This window comes from Schistocerca cancellata, chromosome 2 (genome assembly GCF_023864275.1).
Source record: "Schistocerca cancellata isolate TAMUIC-IGC-003103 chromosome 2, iqSchCanc2.1, whole genome shotgun sequence".
Lineage (NCBI taxonomy): Eukaryota > Metazoa > Arthropoda > Insecta > Orthoptera > Acrididae > Schistocerca > Schistocerca cancellata.
In genome coordinates, this window is record NC_064627.1 from 158,054,747 (window position 1) to 158,077,404 (window position 22,658).

Here is a 22,658-nt window from a genome sequence, read left to right on the forward strand (position 1 = left end):
CATCACTGCTACTGTGAAACTCTTCTATTTAAGAAGTTCTATTAGCTTTTAAGGTATGCATTTTACTACCTATGTTTACTGTACTTTTTTTTGCTTTCAATGATTGTTCCTGCCATATCCCTGAATAATGACTAGTCCTACAGACACACCTTGTACATCGCTTCAGGGCACTCTGTCACCAGTTTGAGTACTTTTGATGTTCGCAGAAAGATGAAAGATGTTGCGCTGCAGCAAAGAAGAGTGGCAGGAGGAGATGGGGAAAGCTTTTTGGGAGGTGGGATGGGGGTTGGGGGTGCTGGACTGCAATATTATCAAGCCCTACAGATTGAAGTTTAAGCAGTGAAGCTGATGAAAGATTTTTCTCTTTCTTTTTCAACTTTTTCTTTCAGCTTGATGGAGTTCTGCATTTCTTACTAGTTCATCCCAATACTTTCCACTCAATATACCTACTACATCTAACTTGCTAATAATCTTTCATACTTGGATCTTTGACAACCTCTGGAATATTGATATCTGACATACAGCAAATCACTAATTGCCTTTCCACAAATCTTCATTGCTCATCTTAGTTGTGTTAATTCTTACATCAAATTTTTATTTAGTAATCTATCCAAGTCATTCTACTGTCTTCAGGTGCACTTGGGAACTTGGTATTGATATCTGCTCCCCCTGAAATTGTGGAAAAGGGAAAAAAAGATTTGTGCCGTCCAGGCAGAATCACAAATGGCATATTTGGAATTAAATAGGCTGAAAGAGGCAAAAGACAATTGGAGCTGAGAAAAGACGACAAGTAATAGCAAAAGGAGAAAACCTAAGAAATCACATTTCAAATTCTGGTTAGCAATCAGTTTAACTTGTTACCTGAAATAGGTGAAGTGCTTCAACCAGTGTTTGAGCTTAATACATACAGTACAGTAGACTTGTAGAAACGACTTTAAGGCTAGTTCGGTAGAAAAGTCATGTAGAAAGAAGTCTTGCTTCTAGGGAGCATTCACAGGAGATGAATAGGCTAACTGCTGCAGGAAAAGCTAGGCACAGAATACCAGGTAACAAGTGTCATGAAATCTAGCCAAGCCTAGCCAGGTGAAAGAGAACATAGGGACCTTGTGTAGAGATTTTGATGGCAAGGATAAGCAACCTATTGCAGGAGAACCAGGAAACAGATTGACTAGCAACTTAGACTATAGCATTAATAGTGACCTGGAGAAAATTGAAGCAGGAACAGCATGCACTAATGTGGGTTTGTTGAAGTTTTGCAGTGACATAATCAGCCCTGGGTTAACACAGCTGTGAGCTGTGTGAACAAAGAGCTGAGCAAGTTACTTTTGGCTGGAAAAAAGTCTCATATCTGTGCCATGTCCGTTGCTGCAACTGGTAAACGAGGATGCACTAATCATGACCTGCACCTAAATAGGAGGGCGAAGGAAATATTAGTTGAACACCTTGCAGAGTGTGTGAGAGAAGCCACAAGCACACAAGACAAACCCCTGTGATTACTTGTATCAAAGGGACACATCTTTTAGGTTAGAGTCTTGTTAGAGATTGGGAGTATTGAAAGAAATTTGAGAAGTTTAACACCATAATATGTGCAACAGTTTCCAGAAACGTAAAATTAATTTGTTTCATCAGATCATTAGAGGGTTGTAAAACAAGATAGATGAGCTTACTGTATAGTCAGAAGCTGTGAAAAATTCTGAAGGGATAGATGTTCTGTGCCTCTTTGAATGCCACGTAGCCACAGGATGGGGAAATTAAATATCAGCAATTACAGAGTTCAATAATTTTTGTGGAGAGTTACATGGAAAAAGGAGGAGTAGCAACATAAGTGAAAGTTGAACACAAATTCAGAAATATTGAAAGAAATAGTTTTCATGTTTACTAGAACCTAGAAGCAGGTACTTGTGAGCTGTTACTGCAGAACACTTCTCTGATAAATGTAACAGTCTACAGATTGTCTCTAGGAAACTTTCAGCTACTTATAAGAAATCTAGATTCATTACTGAGTAGCCTGTCAGACAAGAAGAAAAAGTTAGTAGTTTGTTGAGATTTCAATGTACATATCTTAAAAGATACGGACAGGATAAATGAACTAGAATTATTATTTGTGTGTTTCGATCTAATTTCAATAGTCACTTTTCCAACTCCTCTGCAGTAAAACAGTACGACACTGATTGATAACATTTTTAAAGACAGTGCTCAGGCTGCAACAATTAGTGTGTGTCTAATTGCTAATGGACTATCTGATCACGAAGCACAACTGATGGAAATGAACAGTATGGTGCATTACAACCTGGAGGCAGTTCCTATAAAGCAGATAGGCTTACAATGAGAAAAAGAGACAATGTTTTAAGAGTAAGCAAAAAGAGGTGGTATGGGATGAAGTATATGTAGCAAGAGACGCTAATGTCACATTCATTTTATTCCATAGTCAATTTGTAACAATATTTGAAAGTTCCTTTCTTAAAAATTACCCAAAAGATCCATTAAAAAAACAAGTCAGCAATGAATAACCCAGGGAATTAAAACCTCATGTAAGAGGAAGAGGAAAATTCATGTAAAGGCCAGAGTAAGTCAAGATCACAAAGCATGTGCTTTGCCACTAGAACATTTTTGCTTTAGAAAAAAAATAATTTACAGTATGGCCATTAGACCCTACATTCATAGTGGAAACACTAGCTTTGTCATCTCCTGAGTTGATGTTTGACGTCAGTATTTAGTGTTCTGTTTATAAATTTCCCTTCAATGGCAATGAGAAGTCATGGAAAAATGGCAGATGACATACAAGGGAAATTTTAGACCAGTGCTAAGGAGAGGTAGGGATGCAATTCTGTGTAAACTGTAGATCTCCATGCATGTCACACTTCCATACTGACTGACACACTTAAATCCTTCCTTCCCTGCACTATTTTGCATACTCTGTCAAGAACAGTGCACTCACCATGCAAAATAATCCTCAGTGAATAGCAAAGTTTAGCATTGTGGCTCTAACAAGATTGAGTTGTATCCTAAGATCCAAAAACTAAAAACTAATAACACAGTGTTCATAGGCAACGTTTGCTACCTCGTGTTCTCTTCCGTTCCTCCTAGTATAAACAATTCTACCCATATACAAGCGAATGGTGGTGAATTTTCTTGCAAATGTTCATTTGCATGTGTTCGCTTCCATTCCCTCCATTGTAAACAAGGTTTTAGGTGCTTAAAATTGGTGTCTGTGAACTCTGGATAATTTGCTAGCGGCACTGCATAGGTGATTGGCCGAGTCATGCATTAGGCGGGCAGGGCTGTACAAACTGCTGTTGTAAGCTGTTCTTCGTGAGGAAAAAAATATGTAACTTTAGCATTTTTTACAAAATACTTGCAATGCCTCTTAGCAGCTAAAATTTTGGCAGTGCTCCTCTTCTGTTGTCTTCTTCCTGTGTAAAAAATTTGAGGGTAGGTTTTGACATGTCTTACTGAGCCATTCCCTTGTCAGTTCACTCCTCAATCCAACTATGATCCATCTCCACTGTCCCCAGATCACTCCCTGTTAACTTTCCAGAACTTCTTAACCTTGAATCTTGCCTCACTATCATTCCCAAAATACCTCAATATGCAAACTAACCTCACATCTGCAGAAAGAACCACAATCCACCATCTAAAAACTGATGCTTACCTTATACCTGCTGACATAGGGTTCACCAGTGTTGTTTTGAACTGCAAGGCTTACCTAGCAGCATGACTGCATAGCTATCAGATTCATCCACCTACAAACCCTGCCACAGTGATCCCATTCCAGGAATCCAGCAGGATCTCTAGTCTCTCCTCAAATCTTTAGGCCCATCCTAGAACCTCTCCCTGGAGTCCATTCTCTCCTCACCACTACCACTCCCTACACTCCTACCTTCTTTATGCTTCCTAAAGTCCATGAACTCAACCACCTAGAGCGCCCCATTGTGGCTGGTTATGGTGCCCATCATTGAGAGAATCTCTGCTTTCATAGACCAACACCTGTGGCCTATTACCTGCAACCTAGCCTTCTATATAAAAGAGATCAACCATTGCCTCCACAGACACTTCACGGTTCCTGTTACTTTAACACATGGTGCCCTGCTCATCTCTATTGATGCCACCAACTTCTACACTAACATCCCTAATGCCCTTGGCCTTACAGCTATTGAACACTACCTTTCCCAATGCCTGACAGATTCCAAACCTAAAACCCCCTTCCTAGCTGCCATGACTGACTATATCCTAACCCACAATTACTTCTCCTTTGAAGGCATTAACTACAAACAACTCCGGTGTATGGCTATTGACACCTGCATGGCACCATCCTATATCAACCCATTCATAAGCCATCTAGGGGACCCATCCTAAAACTCCCCAACCCCTCACCTGGTTCAGATTCATTGATGACATCTTCGTGACATTGATAAAGGGTGAGAACACACCATTCACAGTTCTCAAGAACCTCAACACCTTCTAACCCATTCTCTTCACGTGGTCCTACTCAACCCATCTTCCTCGATGTTGGTCACCACTTCAAAGATGGCTACATCAGTACTTCCATCCACACCAAACCTACCAACCGCAGCAATACGACCGATTTGACAGCTGTCACCCATTCCATACTATACCACAACGTCCCTTCCATAAAGCCCAGACACTTGCGGCCTTTGCATCTGTAGCGATAAGCGGTTCCTCTCAAAATATTCTGAGGGTTTCACTGAGGCCTTCACAAACTGTAATTACCCTCCTAACCTTGCACAAAAACAGATCTTAGTCACCTACCACCTCCCAAAGACCCACCGTCTGGCCACAGAGGAATTTCCCCACACGAATCAGTACCACCCAGGACTGGAGCAACTGAATCACATTCTCCACCAGGGTTTCGGCTACCTTTTCTCATGCCCTGAAGTGAGGAATGTCCTACCCATTATCCTTCCAAGCCCTCCCACACTGGTATTCCGCCACCCGTCGAACCTACGCAATATCCTTGTCCATCCCTACACAACCCCTGCTCCCTACCCCTTGCCTCATAGCTCATATCCCTGTAACAGACATAGGTGCAAGAACTATCCCATACATCCTCCCACCACCACCTACTCCAGTCCAGTCACAAGCATCACCTATCCCAACAAAGGCAGGGCTACCTGTGTAACCAGTCCTGTTATCTACAAGCTAAGCTGCAACCCTATGCTGCATTCTATGTTGGCATGACAACCAACAAGCTGTCTGTCCACATGAATGGCCACCAACAAACTATGGCCAAGGAACAGCTGGACCACTCAGTTGCTGAGCACGGTGTTCAACATGACGTTCTTCATTTCAATGACTGCTTCACAGCCTGTGGCATCTGGATCCTTCCCACCAACACCAGCTTTTCTGGAATGCGCAGGTGGGAACTCTCCCAGCAATATATCCTATGTTCCTATAACCCTCCTGACCTCAACCTTTGTTAGTCATTGTCCTTAAGCCATCGGCACACGGACCGTGCTATCGAACGTTAACGTTGAGTGTGCCAAGTTCAACGTGCTGCTGAACGCTCAGGAACAATGGGACTTGTGCATATGGTATGTGGGCCTCAACGTGGTATACGCGATCGCAACACACTCAAGCAACACTCTAGTTCATAAATCACACAGTTTACTCAACGGTCTCTGCAGATGATGATGAAACTGATGAAATGTATGATGAGATAAAAGAAATTATTCAGGTAGTGAAGGGAGACGAAAATTTAATAGTCATGGGTGACTGGAATTCGAGAGTAGGAAAACGGAGAGAAGGAAACATAGTAGGTGAATATGGATTGGGGGTAAGAAATGAAAGAGGAAGCCATCTGGTAGAATTTTGCACAGAGCATAACTTAATCATAGTTAACGCTTGGTTCAAGAATCATAAAAGAAGGTTGTAAACATGGAAGAATCCTGGAGATACTAGAAGGTATCAGACAGATTATATAATGGTAAGACAGAGATTTAGGAACCAGGTTTTAAATTGTAAGAAATTTCCAAGGGCAGATGTGGACTCTGACCACAATCTATTGTTTATGAACTGTCGATTAAAACTGAATAAACTGCAAAAAGGTGGGAATTTAAGGAGATGGGACCTGGATAAACTGGCTAAATCAGAGGTTGTACAGAGTTTCAGGGAGACCATAACGGAACAATTGACAGGAATGGGGGAAAGAAATACAGTAGAAGAAGAATGGGTAGCTCTGAGGGATGAAGTAGTGAAGGCAGCAGAGGATCAAGTAGGTAAAAAGACGAGGGCTAGTAGAAATCCTTGGGTAACAGAAGAAATATTGAATTTAATTGATGAAAGGAGAAAATATAAAAATGCAGTAAATGAAGCAGGCAAAAAGGAATACAAACGCCTAAAAAATGAGATCAACAGGAAGTGCAAAGTGGCTAAGCAGGGATAGCTATAGGACAAATGTAAGGATGTAGTGGCTTACCTCACTAGGGGTAAGATAGATACTGCCTACAGGAAAATTAAAGAGACCTTTGGAGAAAAGATAAGCACTTGTATGAATATCGAGAGCTCAGATGGAAACCCAGTTCTAAGCAAAGACGGGAAAGCAGAAAGGTGGAAGGAGTATATAGAGGGTCTATACAAGGGTGGTGTACTTGAGGACAATATTATGGAAATGGGAGAGAATGTAGATGAAGATGAAATGGGAAATACGATACTGCGTGAAGAGTTTGACAGAGCACTGAAAGATCAGAGTCAAAACAAGGCCCCAGGAGTAGACAACATTCCATTAGAACTACTAACAGCCTTGGGAGAGCCAGTCCTGACAAAACGCTACCATCTGGTGAGTAAGATGTATGAGACAGGTGAAATACCCTCAGACTTCAAGAATATAATAATTCCAATCCCAAAGAAAGCAGGTGTTGACAGATGTGAAAATTACCGAACTATCAGTTTCATAAGTCACAGCTGCAAAATACTAACACGAATTCTTTACAGACGAATGGAAAAACTGGTAGAAGCCGACCTCAGGGAAGATCAGTTTGGATTCCGTAGAAATATTGGAACACGTGAGGCAATGCTGACCTTATGAATTATCTTAGAAGAAAGATTAAGGAAAGGCAAACCTACGATTCTAACATTTGTAGACTTAGAGAAAGCTTTTGACAAAGTTGACTGCAATACTCTCTTTCAAATTCTAAAGGTGGCAGGGTAAAATACAGGGAGCGAAAGGCTATTTACAATTTGTACAGAAACCAGATGGCAGTTACAAGAGTCGAGGGGCATGAAAGGGAAGCAGTGGTTGGGAAGGGAGTGAGACAGGGTTGTAGCCTTTCCCCGATGCTATTCAATCTGTATATTGAGCAAGCAGTAAAGGAAACAAAAGAAATATTCGGAGTAGGTATTAAAATCCGTGGAGAAGAAATACAAACTTTGAGGTTCGCCGATGTCATTGTAATTCTGTTAGAGACAGCAAAGAACTTGGAAGAGCAGCTGAATGGAATGGACAGTGTCTTGAAAGGAGGGTATAAGATGAACATCAACAAAAGCAAAACGAGGATAATGGAATGTAGTCGAATTAAGTTGGGTGATGCCGAGGGAATTAGATTAGGAAATGAGACACTTAAAGTAGTAAAGGAGTTTTGCTATTTGGGGAGCAAATTAACTGATGATGGTCGAAGTAGAGAGGATATAAAATGTAGACTGGCAATGGCAAGGAAAGCGTTTCTGAATAAGAGAAATTTGTTAACATCGAGTATAGATTTAAGAGTCAGGAAGTCATTTCTGAAAGTATTTGTATGGAGTGCAGCCATGTATGGAAGTGAAACGTGGACAATAAATTGTTTGGACGAGAAGAGAATAGAAGCTTTTGAAATGTGGTGCTACATAAGAATGCTGAAGTTAGATGGGTAGATCACATAACTAATGAGGAGGTACCGAATAGAATTGGGGAGAAGAGGCTTTTGTGGCACAACTTGACAAGAAGAAGGGACCAGTTGGTAGGACATGTTCTGAGGCATCAAGTGATCACAAATTTATCATTGGAGGGCAGCGTGGAGGGAAAAATCGTAGAGGGAGACCAAGAGATGAATACACTAAGCAGATTCAGAAGGATGTAGGTTGCAGTAAGTACTGGTAGCTGAAGAAGCTTGCACAGGATAGCGTAGCATGGAGAGCTGCATCAAACCAGTCTCAGGACTGAAGACCACAACAACAAACAACTCAATGGGCGTGCGTAAAATTCCCACATTAGCTCTATTATATGCACATTTCCTCAATCATCCACGAAAAGGAAAGTACCATGTCCAACCAATAAGGACACAGGCTTGTAAAATTTCCATTACAAACAGTGCGTTACAAATTGGAATACTTCTGTGCATAAGATAAACATTATTTCATCATTCCCACATTTTAGTAAAACCCCACGGTCAGTCTTACTTCATACTGTTCCTACCCAGTTGCAGAATCTTTGAAACATGTGGATTACGAAGCGTAAAAGAAAAAGAGCAAATTATCTTTATGCAAGTAGCGCAAGCTGTCCTGTGGATTAAGACAATCAGTCACCCCTCAAAAAAAAAGGTGAACTTATATTTACATAACATCAGATATTGTAGTATATACTTATATTACACTAGCAATGAAGTATCAGAACCTAAAAAAAATGCGAATGTTAGGGAAAAAAAAAAAAAAATTTGGGAGTGTCAAGACGCGAACCACCGCCCCCACAAACAATGCATCATACCGACAGCAACACTATTCATTATGCTAAACCAACAATACACCTATCGCATCTACTTCTACTCATATTATGTTACCCCTTGCTGAAAACCTTTAACGTAGATATGTTACTAATTGAAATTTAATTATAACAAATTGTACCAAGAACAATGCGTTTTGGGTGGATCTTCAGTGTGTCGCTGCCTTCAAACAGCCTCCTCTCATAATACGCAAGTTACAATAATTCTTTTGTCACGTATATGATGTTTCTCATTATTTTATTGGAACGAATCACACAGTTAACAATGGGTTTTCCAGTGATTCTCAATTTGCTGGTTCTCAGAAACGGCATATATACATATAGGCTTGAAATGAATGAAAATATGGTGCCTCACAACTCTGTCCTGAAGGGAGATGGCGCACTTGTGACGTAGGTGGTCAATGCTCAGATGCACGCTCAGAATATCTGACTTGCCAGATATTGCTCTGCACGTTCGGAAAGACTCCCGAGCGGTCTACTGCACGATATGACGTCAGAAACTCAGCACGCTCAACGCTCAACGTTTGGATGCACGGTCCGTGTGTCGACGGCTTTACCTATCTAGGCCCTTCCCTGTTCCCATTCCAGCACTACACAGCCTCTATTCCAATATGCACCCACTTCTCTCCTTTCCTGCTATCCCCTCCCCCCCCCTCCCCTGCTCTCTGTCAAAGCTATCAACTGCACCTAGCTGCCCTATCCCCTCTCCACCTCGTCCCTGTACATTCCCACAAGCAGCTTTTTATCGTCCTCCCCACCCGGACACTGTGGTCACGTTTATGACTTGCTTTTCTGCGTCTGCTTCTGCGTGTGCGTGTGCGTGTGTGTGTGTGTGTGTGTGTGTGTGTGTGTGTGTGTGTGTGTAGAAAGCACACAATACTGTGAAAAAAGCATGGTCTGGGAAACCTTTCAAAAAAGAAGAATTAAAAGGCTGACTATGAAAAGAATAAAGGGAGTGTAACAAGGAAGTGCGAGCTGTGTAAAAGTAGGAGAAGGAAAGGCAGACTGGTTAGAACATAAAAATGGGCTGAAGCAATGGAGTGCACTATTCCCAGATAGATGATTTAATGGTGTGAGGAAATGGAAAGGGACAAGGTATAAGAAAGGCTAAATATATGGGGGGACGCAGTGGAACTGTATGGATTGAAATTTATGCAAACAAGTGTGAAGGGATAAGATGTGAGTGGTGACTGATATAATTAGAGAGCAAGTACTAAAGCAAGTGCAAAGTTTCAAGTGACTAGGGGGTATAATGAAGGCAATGGCAGGAATGATAAGGAGATTACTGAAAGGGGAAGGAAAGGCAAGTGCACGGAACCCTGCAGAGTGTAAGAAGCTAGGTTTGGAGGAAGGATGTACCACCCAAAAGCAAGCACATTATGCTTCAATACTCACACATGCTTCAGAAATGTGTGTAATGACGAAAACGCAGGGCAGAATACAGGCTTGTGGGACAAAATTTCAAAGAAAGAAGAGTAAGGAAGGAGACGTTGAGAGAAATTGTAAAAGACAAGTCTTTGTAAGAGAGCATAGAAAAGACAAGGTTACGATGGTATGAGCATGTTAAAAGAATGGGAACTAGAAAGACACTGAGACAGGCTCACGAACCGATGGTAGGAGGCACGAGACCTAGAGGAATATCGATAGACGAATGGATCGCTGGAGAGAAGGAATGTGTGACAATGAGAGGAGAAGACAGAAAAATGGAGAGAGAAACATGGTGGAAGGAAGGGAAAGATGGAGAGGCTTATATCCCAAAAAGATCCAGCCAGGGACTGAAACTTTATAGAGGATGATGATTATAACTTGGGAGATTAGAGGATGATGATTATAACTTAGGAGATATCAGTGCATCCTTTTTTTCCCTGTTACCTCAGGCAATGATTTGTATATGTCACCCTGTAACAGGCTGTGTAAGTCATTTCAATGATGAAGGGAAGGCAAGGGCATACCCCAACCAATACAATGATGACTAGTAAAGCAATTTGGCGTTCAAACCAACCTTCCGGTTGATGACACTTTTAGTTCATTTTTGTTTACAGTAACAAGCAATAGCCAGTAAATTCATCTACAATACTGACACAGCATCATACAAACAGGTAAACCAGCAATGGAAACTATCTCTCTTCATTCTCTCTTCATCCAGTCAGATCATGCAAATAATATGGAAGTAATAACTCAAACATTTTTCACACTGCAAAATATTTCATGAAGTGTTTAGTAACAAATCTGTCACAGTTGCAGTACATACATACTGCAACAAATTTCTTAGCAAACATTTCACAAAATATTAAAAAAGTTGCTGCTCCTGTGTCACCAAAACTTTGAAACTGAAAAAAAAGCTTATTTATTGTAACAAAGAAATAAACTGTTTTAAAATGCAGTCTAAATGCATTCCTGAATTAGGTTACACAAAATTTATAGATATTCAAGAGTCTTAATCTCCTTTTGATTTAATACTCTTGTATTTAACAACACAAATAATAAGTACCTGAGGTTCAAACCCCATGTCAAACATTCTATCGGCTTCATCCAGAACAACATATGTTACACGTCTTAGGTTGGTTACTCTTCCTGCGAAGAAGAAATGCAAACATTAGGCATCTAAATATTAAAGAGAGGAAACACTGAAGAGAAAAAAAAGACATATCAAAAGATATAAATTATATAACATGTTACATTACAAACAATGGAATAATTGAAAAGTGTGACAGGCTATTACCTAGCTTCCAGAACTGTTACTTACTTCCTCTGGAAGGAAAGAGGTATACGTTTGGGAAGGAGTGCAGGGTACTCAGGTCCCTGGTTAAAATATACAGTTTTCTTTGTGGTCACTACAGCTGTGTTCCTGTTGGCTGCTTGAGTGACCTACCCCTTCCCTTGCCAAAACCTGTCCCTCTTTTCCTGCCAGATGAAGGAATAATCATTTCCAAAAGGTGAGTAATACTAATTTTTTAATGTGTCTATTAGTAGTATTTTAATAATACTTCCTCAAGGTAAGCATTGATCAGACAGTCTTGTAATTTTACAATTATCTCAAGTTAATTCTTATTTTGATACAAACAATGTAAGGAGTAATAGTAATCACACTTACTGTGTAGTTGAGACCCTGAGAAGTTAACAGGTCCTCCCCCCCCCCCCATCCCCAAACACACACACACACACACACACACACACACACACACACACACACACAGCAAGGGAGAGACAGAGGGAGAGGGGGAGAAGGGGATTGGGGAGGAGGGAACAAATGAAGGGTAGTCACCTCAGCAGCTGCCTAGTGCCAGCCTTCGAAGACTCTGCTACAGGGTGCAGAGGCCAGAAGATCCTGTTCCACAAGACATACCGAGGTGTCAGCATTCTCACTGGGTGAGCATGTGGATGTCAGGGCAGAAAAATGGTAGGCGGAGCGCACTGACAAAACGCAGGGCAGCTGGGTGAGCCTATCATGCAGCGACACCATTCAAAAGGACTTCCGAGTTGGGAAGGGGAAGATGGTTTGACTTTTTTTGATTTCTTAGAGCCTTTGCAGTTGACAGGTGAAGACTCAGATGTTTGTCAGCTGGAAGGACATAAGAACTCTTCACAGGAGTATTTCTGTCCTTTCCGGCCTGCCAGTAGTAGGTGATTTCGCAGCCAGAGGCAAAGATTTGGTGGCTTGTTGCACAGCTGGAGGAGAAGGAGACAGAGATGCTATTGTGATACTGGGTGGTTTTACAATTGCCATGCTGAATTTGACCTCACAAGTCTGCATGGGCACGTCCTACGCAGGGCAATGTGTAGTAGCAAGAATGGAACTGTGTCAGGTCGTAAAATGCAGGGGCTTTGACTAGTGCACAATATGGTGGTGAGAATTCATCTGATGCTGAGCTGGTTGGTAATCATGCCAATATGAAAACGATGCAGAAGTCACAGCAAAGTTGACACATGAGAAGCATGTTCTCACAGGTGGTCCTCTTCTGATGGGATTCTAGAGCATACTGCTGAGGACAATATACTCAACATCAAATTATTTCCCTCCTGTACCAGCTTTTCTGACTGCACAGATGGGAACTGTCCAAAGAACATACCTTTCTATCCACCCTCCTGGTCGCAATATTACCTAGCCTCTGGCTGACACCCACACCTACCTGTTCCTATCCCTCCCCATTCACTCTAGTTCGATCCAGCTATCCATTCATCTATATCCACACTGTGTTGTCCATGGTCTCCCTCTTTAATTACCCTTACTTGTCTCCACCCTCCCCCCCCCCCCCCAAAAAAAACCCTTACCACCACTTCATCATGTGCCAGATGAAACTTCCTCTGCCTATGCCAGTGCAACCTTTCTGTTGCCACAGTCACATCCCCTTTCTTTGCTGCTTCTGTCTGCTTAGATATCACTGTCCTTTACTTTCACACTATAGTCAGATCAAATTTATTTGTTAACCAATACTTCACACTTTATAACCAAATTATCTAATCAGAACTCTCAATATCACAAGTAAACTGTCCACCATTGTAAATGTTTCACAACATTTGCAGTGTATGAGTAGTGCACACCAGTGGATGCACTCAAAGGTCATTTAAAAACTGGATGCTAAATCCTGTCTGCAGGAACAGCCTGTGCACTGTTGACTAAATCTTAAGTGACAGGCAGCTGGTAGCTACTGTGACATTGCTGTAGTTGCATGCAAGAGCTACTAACAAACATCTATTTACACAATCTTTTAGTTGCTTACACAAATATCTAGTTTTTACACACACACACACACACACACACACACACACACACACATTTCTGAGAATCAGACTTTACCTTTCTGAATAATTTCTTTTTCTTTTTTTCCTTCACAGGATGAAACAAATTTCCCTTTCAGCTGTATTTTTTATTATATTATTCTGCTTAAAATGTAACTGATTTCAGGGCCATAGGACTGATCCTCAGGCACCAGTTACAGATGGTTTTTGTATGTCACTTGTTCACATAGATAGCAGTTTTGCCTGGCTCGACGAAGACGTAACTGGACTGAACCTTGAAGATTGTTGTAGATACAAAAATGCCAAACATATTATATGTCTACTCTTGCTGTACAGCGCAGAAACCCGGCCATGAAGATAGGGGAAAAATGTAAGGTGTCAACAAGAGAAATGAAGTTTTTTTTTTGAGAAGACAAACAGATGCAAAAATGGAAAGAAGTGAGAAATAAAAGAGTTAAGAAGATAACGTTTGAGAAACACACACAAGAGAGGAAAAAAGCTTAAAATTTATGGACATGTGAAGAGAATGGATGAGATGATGATGCTGAGGAAGATGCACAAGATGGAGGACAAGAAACCAATGGAAAGGTCAAGGTACAGGTGGCTAAAAGGAGTGGAAGAATGCATTCAGAGACACAAGAAAACTGGGCCAAAATAGGGTCAGAGAGGTGGTGGGGAGACAGGAGAAGATGGAGAGGCTTGTGCTCCATGCTGATCCTTCCAGTAACATGACTGTACAAGGTGGTGTTGGTGTTGGTGGTGGTGGTAGTGGTAGTGTTGGTGGTGGTGACGATGATGATGATGATGATGATGATGATGATGATGATGACAATGATGACAACGAGGATGAAGACGACTACGATTATGTAGACATGCTAGTGAATGATTTTGTTGTTTGAATGAATGATTTGGTGGGGTTTTGCAAATTTTGACTATATGGAACGCCTGTAATGTGCCGAGGACTCTCGAATTAATTACACAGTAAACTGAACAGCATAACAAACACAGCTGAAACGAAACTATGTTTCATACCACTAAATAACCAGCACACACCTACTGTTACTCCATCTATAATGGAGTTTACTTACAATATATAAGGCTACAAGAGTTATTTGTTACGAGAAAGGATTGATTTGAAAGTTCTAGTGCACACAAATTAGGAAAGAGCTTTTATTTCATCCTATCTTTGTAAAGTTGAACAATTATACTGAAAAATAAGGCACTAAATCATATAATAAAGTTGTTTGTCAGTTAAGGTCAGACATATTTTACCACTGTTGGCTGCAAGCAGGTCAATCATTCTTCCTGGTGTACACACTATAATTTCAGCACCACGCTTCAGTTCAGCTATCTGCTCAGATATTCCTGTTCCCCCGTAGACACAGACAGCTCGGAGATTTAAAGCTTTGGTAAACTTGCGACATTCTTTACCAATCTGCATACACAGCTCCCTTGTAGGAGTCATTATCAGAGCTGTTTAAAATAAATATAACAGATTTAGTAATTTATAGGTTACAGTTCAAAGTATATTTATGAAAAAACACAAACATGCATTAAGAACAGAATCAAATTAACCAACAATGATACCTTCCACTGATACAAAGATGCATAAAAGTTAAGGTCCAAATCCAGTGATGTGACAAGCACCCATTTTACAAAAACAATTAATGTTTATTATTCCAAAATGTGCTTAAAACAAAAGGATTAAAGGAAGCAATTGGGTACGATCACAATATCCAATCCAGACATCCATACTACGAGGGTTGTATGAAAAGTAATGCCTCTACCTTTGTTAATTGGGTTTGCATGGGAATATTTTGATAAATCAAATGCAGAAATAATCCTCAGAATGTAATCTTTAATTACCAATATTCACTTTTCCACATAATCACCAGCCAATCGGATACATTTCTAACAAGTTTTCTGAAGCCGTCACAGAAGAAGTTGACACTCTGTTTCCGCAACCACAGTCTCACAGTTCTCTCAACATCTTCATCAGAATCATAATGATGTCACCGCAGATCGTCTTTCATTATCGGGAACAGATGGAAGTCAGATGGTGCTAAATCTGGACTGTATGGAGGATGCTGTACTGTGGTGAGATTCAGTCTCTGTAATTCTGCTGTGGTGCCATGTGAAGTGCGTGGTTTGGCATTGTCATGCAGCAGGAAAACGTTTCCCTTTTCCTTTCGGACCCTCGTTAGCTGTTGTTTCAGAGTTCGCAGCACTCTAAATTTATTGTTGTTCCACGATCAAGGAAATCAACATGGATAACACCATCTGTGTCCCAGAACACAATGGCCGTGATTTTTCCAGCTGACGGTTGCGTCTTGAATTTCTTTTTCTGGGATGAGTCTGTGTGTCGATATTCCATAGACAAAAATTTCGTATCTGAGTTGTAACGGTGTACCCACATTTTGTCTGCTGTCACAATTGAATGGAGAAAGGCATGACCTTCATTCTCATAATGCGAGAAGAGCTCCTGGCAAATTTCAAGTCTGTGCCCTTTCATTTCAGGAGTCAGCATCTGGGGTACCCACCATGCACAGATCTTCTGATAGCCAAGCAAAGCAATAATGTGATCCACACACTCTTGTGAAAAGCCGATTGTGGTTGCAATTTCTCTCCGAGCGATACAATGACCGTCCTCCATCAATCTGTCAACATTTTGCTTGTGAAACTCAGTGGTTGCTGTCACAGGGCGTCCAACTCATTGTTTGTCACACAGGTCAGATGTTCCCACCTCAACATCTTTAAACTTATTCGCCCAACGACACAGTACTCAAATCAACACAATCACCATAAACTGCTTTCATTCTCTGATGGATCTCCTTTGGGATGATACCTTCTGCTGCCAATAAATCAATGACTGCACGTTGCTTAAATCGCATTGACTGGCCGTTTGTGCAGGGTTCCATACTTCACACTGTAACAACACAACCGTTCAGCGCTAAGACTTCCCACCAACTGGAGCTGTAGAGAAGAGGCTACGGAACAAGCCAGTTCCTTCCGCATACCTATGCTGTGAACTGTTGAAGAGTTACGAAGGTGGAGGCATTACTTTTCAGTCAACCCTCGTACACAGCTATTGGTATCCATAAGTAACAATCTTGATGATTCACTTTATGTGGAACAAATATGGAAAAGCATTTCACCACCCAGCTCTAACAACAATGTGGCAAGAAACAACTGCTTCTACTACATTTTATGATGATCAACCTACTCCAGTGGCAGACACTGCAAAAGAGGCATTTTGCATCATGGTGTAGTATATTGTTAAAGTTTCGAGAGTGTCTGTTCCTAGAAGAGTCAACAAATATACTGCCTCCTTCTATATATATCTCACAAAGAGATCCTGAAGATAAAATTACAGAGATTCGAGCCCATAAGGAGGCTTACTGGCAACCGCTCTTCCCGCGAACTATACACAACTAGAACAGGGAACAGGGAAGTGACAGTGGTACACAAAGTGTCCTCCACCATAAACCACAACATGGCTTGCAGAGAATAGATACAGATGTATACGGGAACACTAAATAGCAGAACTCTTTCAGATCTGAACATAGGTTAGTGGAACTGGGAAGGGGTTGAACAAGGTGAATGGGATAAAGTGGGATAATCAGAATGGTGGCAAGGAACAAAGACCAAACAGAATTGAAATTAGGATTGATGTTTTACAACAGAGTTACAAAGCAGGGATGATTCACTGTAAACAAAAATATTAAAATTATACTCCAGACACTGAAGGAATCTGAAGCAGAATACCACAATTTGTAACAAAATAAACAATAGATATTCTACTGAAGTCTATGCACTAACACATATGCACGGGTCATCATAAAGTTTTAATTACCACCTTCAAAAAATAGTTACATAATTAATGTTTTCTTTGTTTGCTGGTATATGTTTGCACTAATGTTTCACACTAACTTACAGAACAGCATCACGAAACCACCAACAGCTGCTGTAATGTGTATTTATTTATCAACATCTGGTTTCAATCAAGCAACCATCTACGAGTCACATAACTAGTAAATGGTAGCTTGGTTAAAACTGGTTGTCAATACATAAATACCCGTTATAGCAACTTTTGGTCTTTTACTGAAAAATTCTTTTCATAGTCACTCACATTTTTAAAAATATTAAAAAAGTATGAGATATGTGCCTATGTATGGCCGCAGTCCATGGCCTAACACTACATCTAACAAGTAATTTTACATTACACTTTGGTATTGCAGTACCCAGTTATAACCACTTTTCAACGGTTTACAAAATGAAACTTTTTCTGTTGTCTGTCAGCACATTTTTGTAGGCTGAGGAAGATCTCTCCACATCACAAGAGGTTAATGATGCATACTTGATAGACACAATTGCTCGAGGTCCCCAATACAATCCATCTTTGGGCTTCTCTCCCTAAATAATGGTTGACACTCTCTTCACATCTGGAATTTGTCAAAAGTTGGGTAGGACATGTAGATGGGTGGTAGTAAAAATGAGGAAGTTCTTTGTTGGGTTAAAAGAGATAAAACAGAAAGATAATGACATAATGGAATGTGGGTATATGATGTTAGCAGACTTTCAGTAGCAACATGGAAATGCCTAGCTGAAGTCCATCATGTATGGAAATGTTTAGAGGATGCCTTTATCCAGCTGTGCATGACAAATGGTTGACACTTTTGATGGTGGTGGTGACAGAATGTTATCAGACATTATTGCAATGGTTTCAAAAATGTATTATTGCTATACTTCTTTAAAATAATATTTTAGAATTTTGCCATTATACTATGATACTAATAAGTTTTGTTTTGTCACAGCAGCTTTCACTTCATATTTTTTGAAGTTTTTCAGATACAATAGCTGCTTGAATAGTTCTTTGGCATAATGCTGAATGTTTTCATGGAAACTGCACAATATTCCAATGAAGAAGCTGCTCATTATCTTCAGAAGATGGATGATCAACTGCCTTGTTGAAGTGTTGTGCATTTTCCATGACATCCAACATCACACCTACTTCCACTTTCTTCCACCAAAGCACTGCAGTTCACATTTATTAAAGATGGTAACAGATACTGAGAACTCTTATACTGTGTGTCTATTTCATTCACATTTAATTCTAATAAAACTTCAGAGCTGCAGATTTCTCTGTAAGAGGTAGCTGAAAATGACTGAAGAAAAGGTTGAGAACATGTGGACAATTTTCTTATGCAGAAATCAAGGGAGAGAGCAAGCAGAGAGTTGAATATCACACAACTGTTTTTTTTCTAAATGGGCCAAAGAAAAGATATAATGTACATACAAACCACACAGAAAACCTCTGCACTTTTTTTGATAAATGAGATGTGACATGTCAATCTTGATACATGGATGTATTACATCTCCCAAGTCTACGTAACGATGAAAGATGCCCGTGAGATTTGAAGAAGGTTTATTTTATTAGTAGTTAAGATTTGGAGGTCGGACTGTGGGAGGAACGGTTTGCAATATCTGCAAGTATGTTGAAAGAAGTGCGCATCACACTGATAAGGTGGGAATGTTCAATGTCAAGGGTGTGACGAGCAAAAGTCTAATGAACTGTCAGCTGAATCTTGTCTCAACTAAGATTCATAAGGGTCAGTCGGACACAATAACATATTTTGAAGACTGAACATTATTGTGACTGGAAATAACAAGTTATTGTGTTCAGAAGAGTTAATACAGGAGTTCACTATCACTGGAAAATTGTTATTTGGCCCTGCCTTGCAGGTCTAAATCAGCAAAACATCAAAATAGGTGACTGCAAGAAATTTTGTTAGTACATGTCATCATCAAGGCCAAGAGAATGATAGATCATAATTTGCACATTCACACTTTCCTTGACCACATTTCACTTCATAAGTCACCAACTGTTAGTGTGTTCTCCCCCCCCCCCCCCCTCCCCCCTTTCCTTATTCTTCAAGGAACAAACCATTGCCTGATAGGTACCTGCTCTGAACATATTATTACTGCACAGGTTTCTACGACAATAGTCTCAAGAGGCAGTTAGAAATTGACAGCATGGACTTCATCTATCAGGATGATGATTCACCACAACTATATACCAATGTTTATAAATTGTCAAACATCAAATTGGGAAGAGGATGTACTACTCATAGTGGAGACAGTGATCATAAATTCCTGTGCTTGTTTTAAGCCTACCCTATTTGACCCCATGCAATTCTTTTTTTTTTTTTTTCCCCCATCTCTATGTGAAAGATTTAGTGTTTGGCGCACCTTGACCAAAAGACTTCCCAGAATTATGAATTCACACTGACAATGTCCTTACACAAGCTGATAATCTGAATGTGGGATTAAACAAGTTACAGACACTATGCATCTTGAATCAGCAAGGGGGAACATATTAAGCACTTGCAACAACTTGTAGCTAGGTAGCTTAGCAGACCTGTTTCAACTACTTGTAATAACAATCTATTATTTGGGTGGAACTCACTATGGATACTGTGTCCCACCACTGGCTACTGTGAGTTTTACTACTAAAAAGTCAGAAAACTATTACTGCATGTTGAAAAAAAAAAAAAAAAAAAAAAAAAAAAAAAAAAAAAAAAAAAAAAAAAAAAAAAAAAAAAAAAGAGGTATTATGAGAGCAGAGCCACTCATTACCTGTTTCATATCCTACACAGTCAACAATGAAAGCACTTTCTGTCCCATGGAATGGGTTTTTCTCTTCTTAATCCTCTCCATTAATATTTCACCATCTTCAGCAACTGTAGTTGCATTTATTGAAATAATCAGTAACCAATTGCACAAAAGAAATTTTATTTCCTTAATAGGTTTCAGGCACTTAATACCCATCTTCAGAAGGTTATAACTATCACATTATTTGTAAGTGTCAAAAAGAAGTTACATGCGGCATTGTTTCAAAAATAAGTTGCATGTGGCATATTGCTGTGTTCATGTGGTTCATAGTACCTTTACAGAAATAATATAAGGAAGACAAACAACAAGTAATACGCTGCATGCATATTTCTGACACTTGCAAACATTGCTATGTTATAGCCTTCTCAGGAAGAGCAATAAGTGCCTGAAACCAGTTAAGGAAAAAACATTTTATTTGTGCAACTGGTCTGCTTGCTTGTTTTGTTTTAGGGCACAAAAACAACTAAGGTAATATGTGCCCATGTCACAACTGTACAACATGGAGACGAAAAAAGAGTTAAAAGCAATTACATGTTAAGCCCAATCGACAGAAGGAAAGACACCTACAAACAGGTACTTTCTCTTTGAGAAAGGGCCATAAAATATGCCATAGAGACACCAGAAATCCTGAACTAAAGATTAAATTTCCTTCTGTACATTGCTAAAACGGATAAAAGTAGTGCGCGGTTGACAGCCTGCGCGTCGTTCATTAAAATGTCCAATAACTCAGACAACAAACATAAATTAGAACATAAGTCGTTAAAAAAATGGCATTCCATCAGGGAATGGCACAGCATCAAAGGTTGGTGACAATGGGCACAAAGTGGTGGGGGATCACCACTCCACACTCGGCGATGGCTAAAAAGACAGTGTACAATACGCAACTTTGATAAATTAATCTCTTTGCAGCAAGAGGGGCGAGAGGTGACTGGATAAGGCTTAGGGAGAGGTTTAATTCTGCGGAGCTTGTTCCTATGAAAGGAAGACCAGTGGTGATGCCAAAGTGACATAACCTGCTGACAGATGGCAACACAGAGATCATCAGAGGGAATGGAAGAACTAAGTGGCAGAGGTACGAGGACTGCAGCCTTGGCAGCAGTGTCTGAGCCTCATTTCCTATCACATTGACGTGACCAGGGACCCACATAAACACCACAGTGACTCCATCAAGAGGGAGCAAGTGAAAGCTTTCCTGAACCCAGGCAGCGAACAGCACACAGAGGCTCTGAAGGGCACTGAGAGTGTCAGAGCATATGACAATTGAAAAGCCTGTGTTGCCATACGTAATGCGTGGCCTGATACAGGGTGAAGAGCTCTGCTGTAAATACTGAGCAGTGTTCCGGAAGCCAATACGAAAACTGTCATTGCCAATGACAGAGGCACACCCGACACCATGGTTAGTTTGAGAGCCATCAGTATACACAAAGGTATTATTGCAAAGGTTGAGTAACTTACAGCGACAGAACGACTCTGAAGTAGTGTACTTAGGAAGCAAATGAAGTCCAAGGTGAACATTGGCCACCACAGGAAGTCAAGGTGGTGAATGGTTCACATGCGTCGCGAAAGTGGCAGGTAGCAGGAAGTTAAGCTGCCACAGCAATAGCCAACCAGGAGGTAACAGAGAAGAGGGATGTGTCTTATACTGGTGGTCAAAGGTGTCACCAAAGAAGCAGGCATAGGATGGATGGCCAGGCATAGCAAACAAAAGACATGCGTATCTGCTGAGGAGAACATCACACGTCAGTATGACTGCAGTAATTCAGCAGCTTCTGCAAGCGAAACTCTCAACCAAGTTAGTGTAAAATGCGCTAGTGGCCAGATGGATACCACAATGGTGGAGTGTATTGAGAAGGCGTATGAGGGGCAGACATGCAGATGCATAAATGAAACACCCACAGCCTAATTTCGAACAGACAAGGGATTGGTACAAGTGGAGGAGGGTGGTATAATCCACTCCCCAGGATGTACCACTGAGGAAAGTAAGGACACTGAAGGGCTGGGTACAGTGGGTACCAGAACGCTGCATCGTAAAGATGAAGTGCAAGGAATGGAACATTCTGTGGCAGTAAGGATAACGTTGGTAAGGTATTCTACCTGGTCATCACAACTTGGAAAAAATTGTTCATTGAAGGTCACCACAGATGAGTAAAGCCTCCAGTAGACCTTAGAAATTTGCCATTTCAGTTTGCACACAGGTGGGACAAAAGACAGCAATAGGATAGCACATGGGAAATGGTCGCTTAAGTATCCATCAGAGAAAATGGACCACCCCAGACAACGGGCAAGCTGGACAGTGCAGAATGAGAGATCCAAATAGGAATAGGTGTGCATGGAGTCTGAAAGGAATGTGGGTGGTCCAGTGTTAAGGCAGATGACGTTGAGCTGCTTGAGAAAGTCAGCTAAGAGGGCACCTCTCTGACAGGTTCTGGGAGAACCCCAAAGGGAATGATGCGCATTAAGCCACTGAGCAGCAAGAAGGAGTGAGAGAGTTGCCCCACAAGCTGGAGGAAGTCTACCCTGGTGACACCAAATGATG

General features: G+C 40.7%; 1 protein-coding gene across 1 annotated transcript in view; it reads right to left on the reverse strand.

The window, feature by feature from the left end:
• Positions 1-22,658, reverse strand: part of LOC126161446 (probable ATP-dependent RNA helicase DDX46) — a 150,802-nt gene that overhangs the window by 31,200 nt on the left and 96,944 nt on the right. Inside the window, exons 11-12 of the mRNA XM_049917261.1 lie at positions 14,723-14,923; positions 11,202-11,284 (exon numbers count right to left, since the gene is read on the reverse strand). Of these exons, the coding sequence (XP_049773218.1) occupies positions 11,202-11,284; positions 14,723-14,923 (284 nt within the window). The remainder of the gene's footprint in view (positions 1-11,201; positions 11,285-14,722; positions 14,924-22,658) is intronic.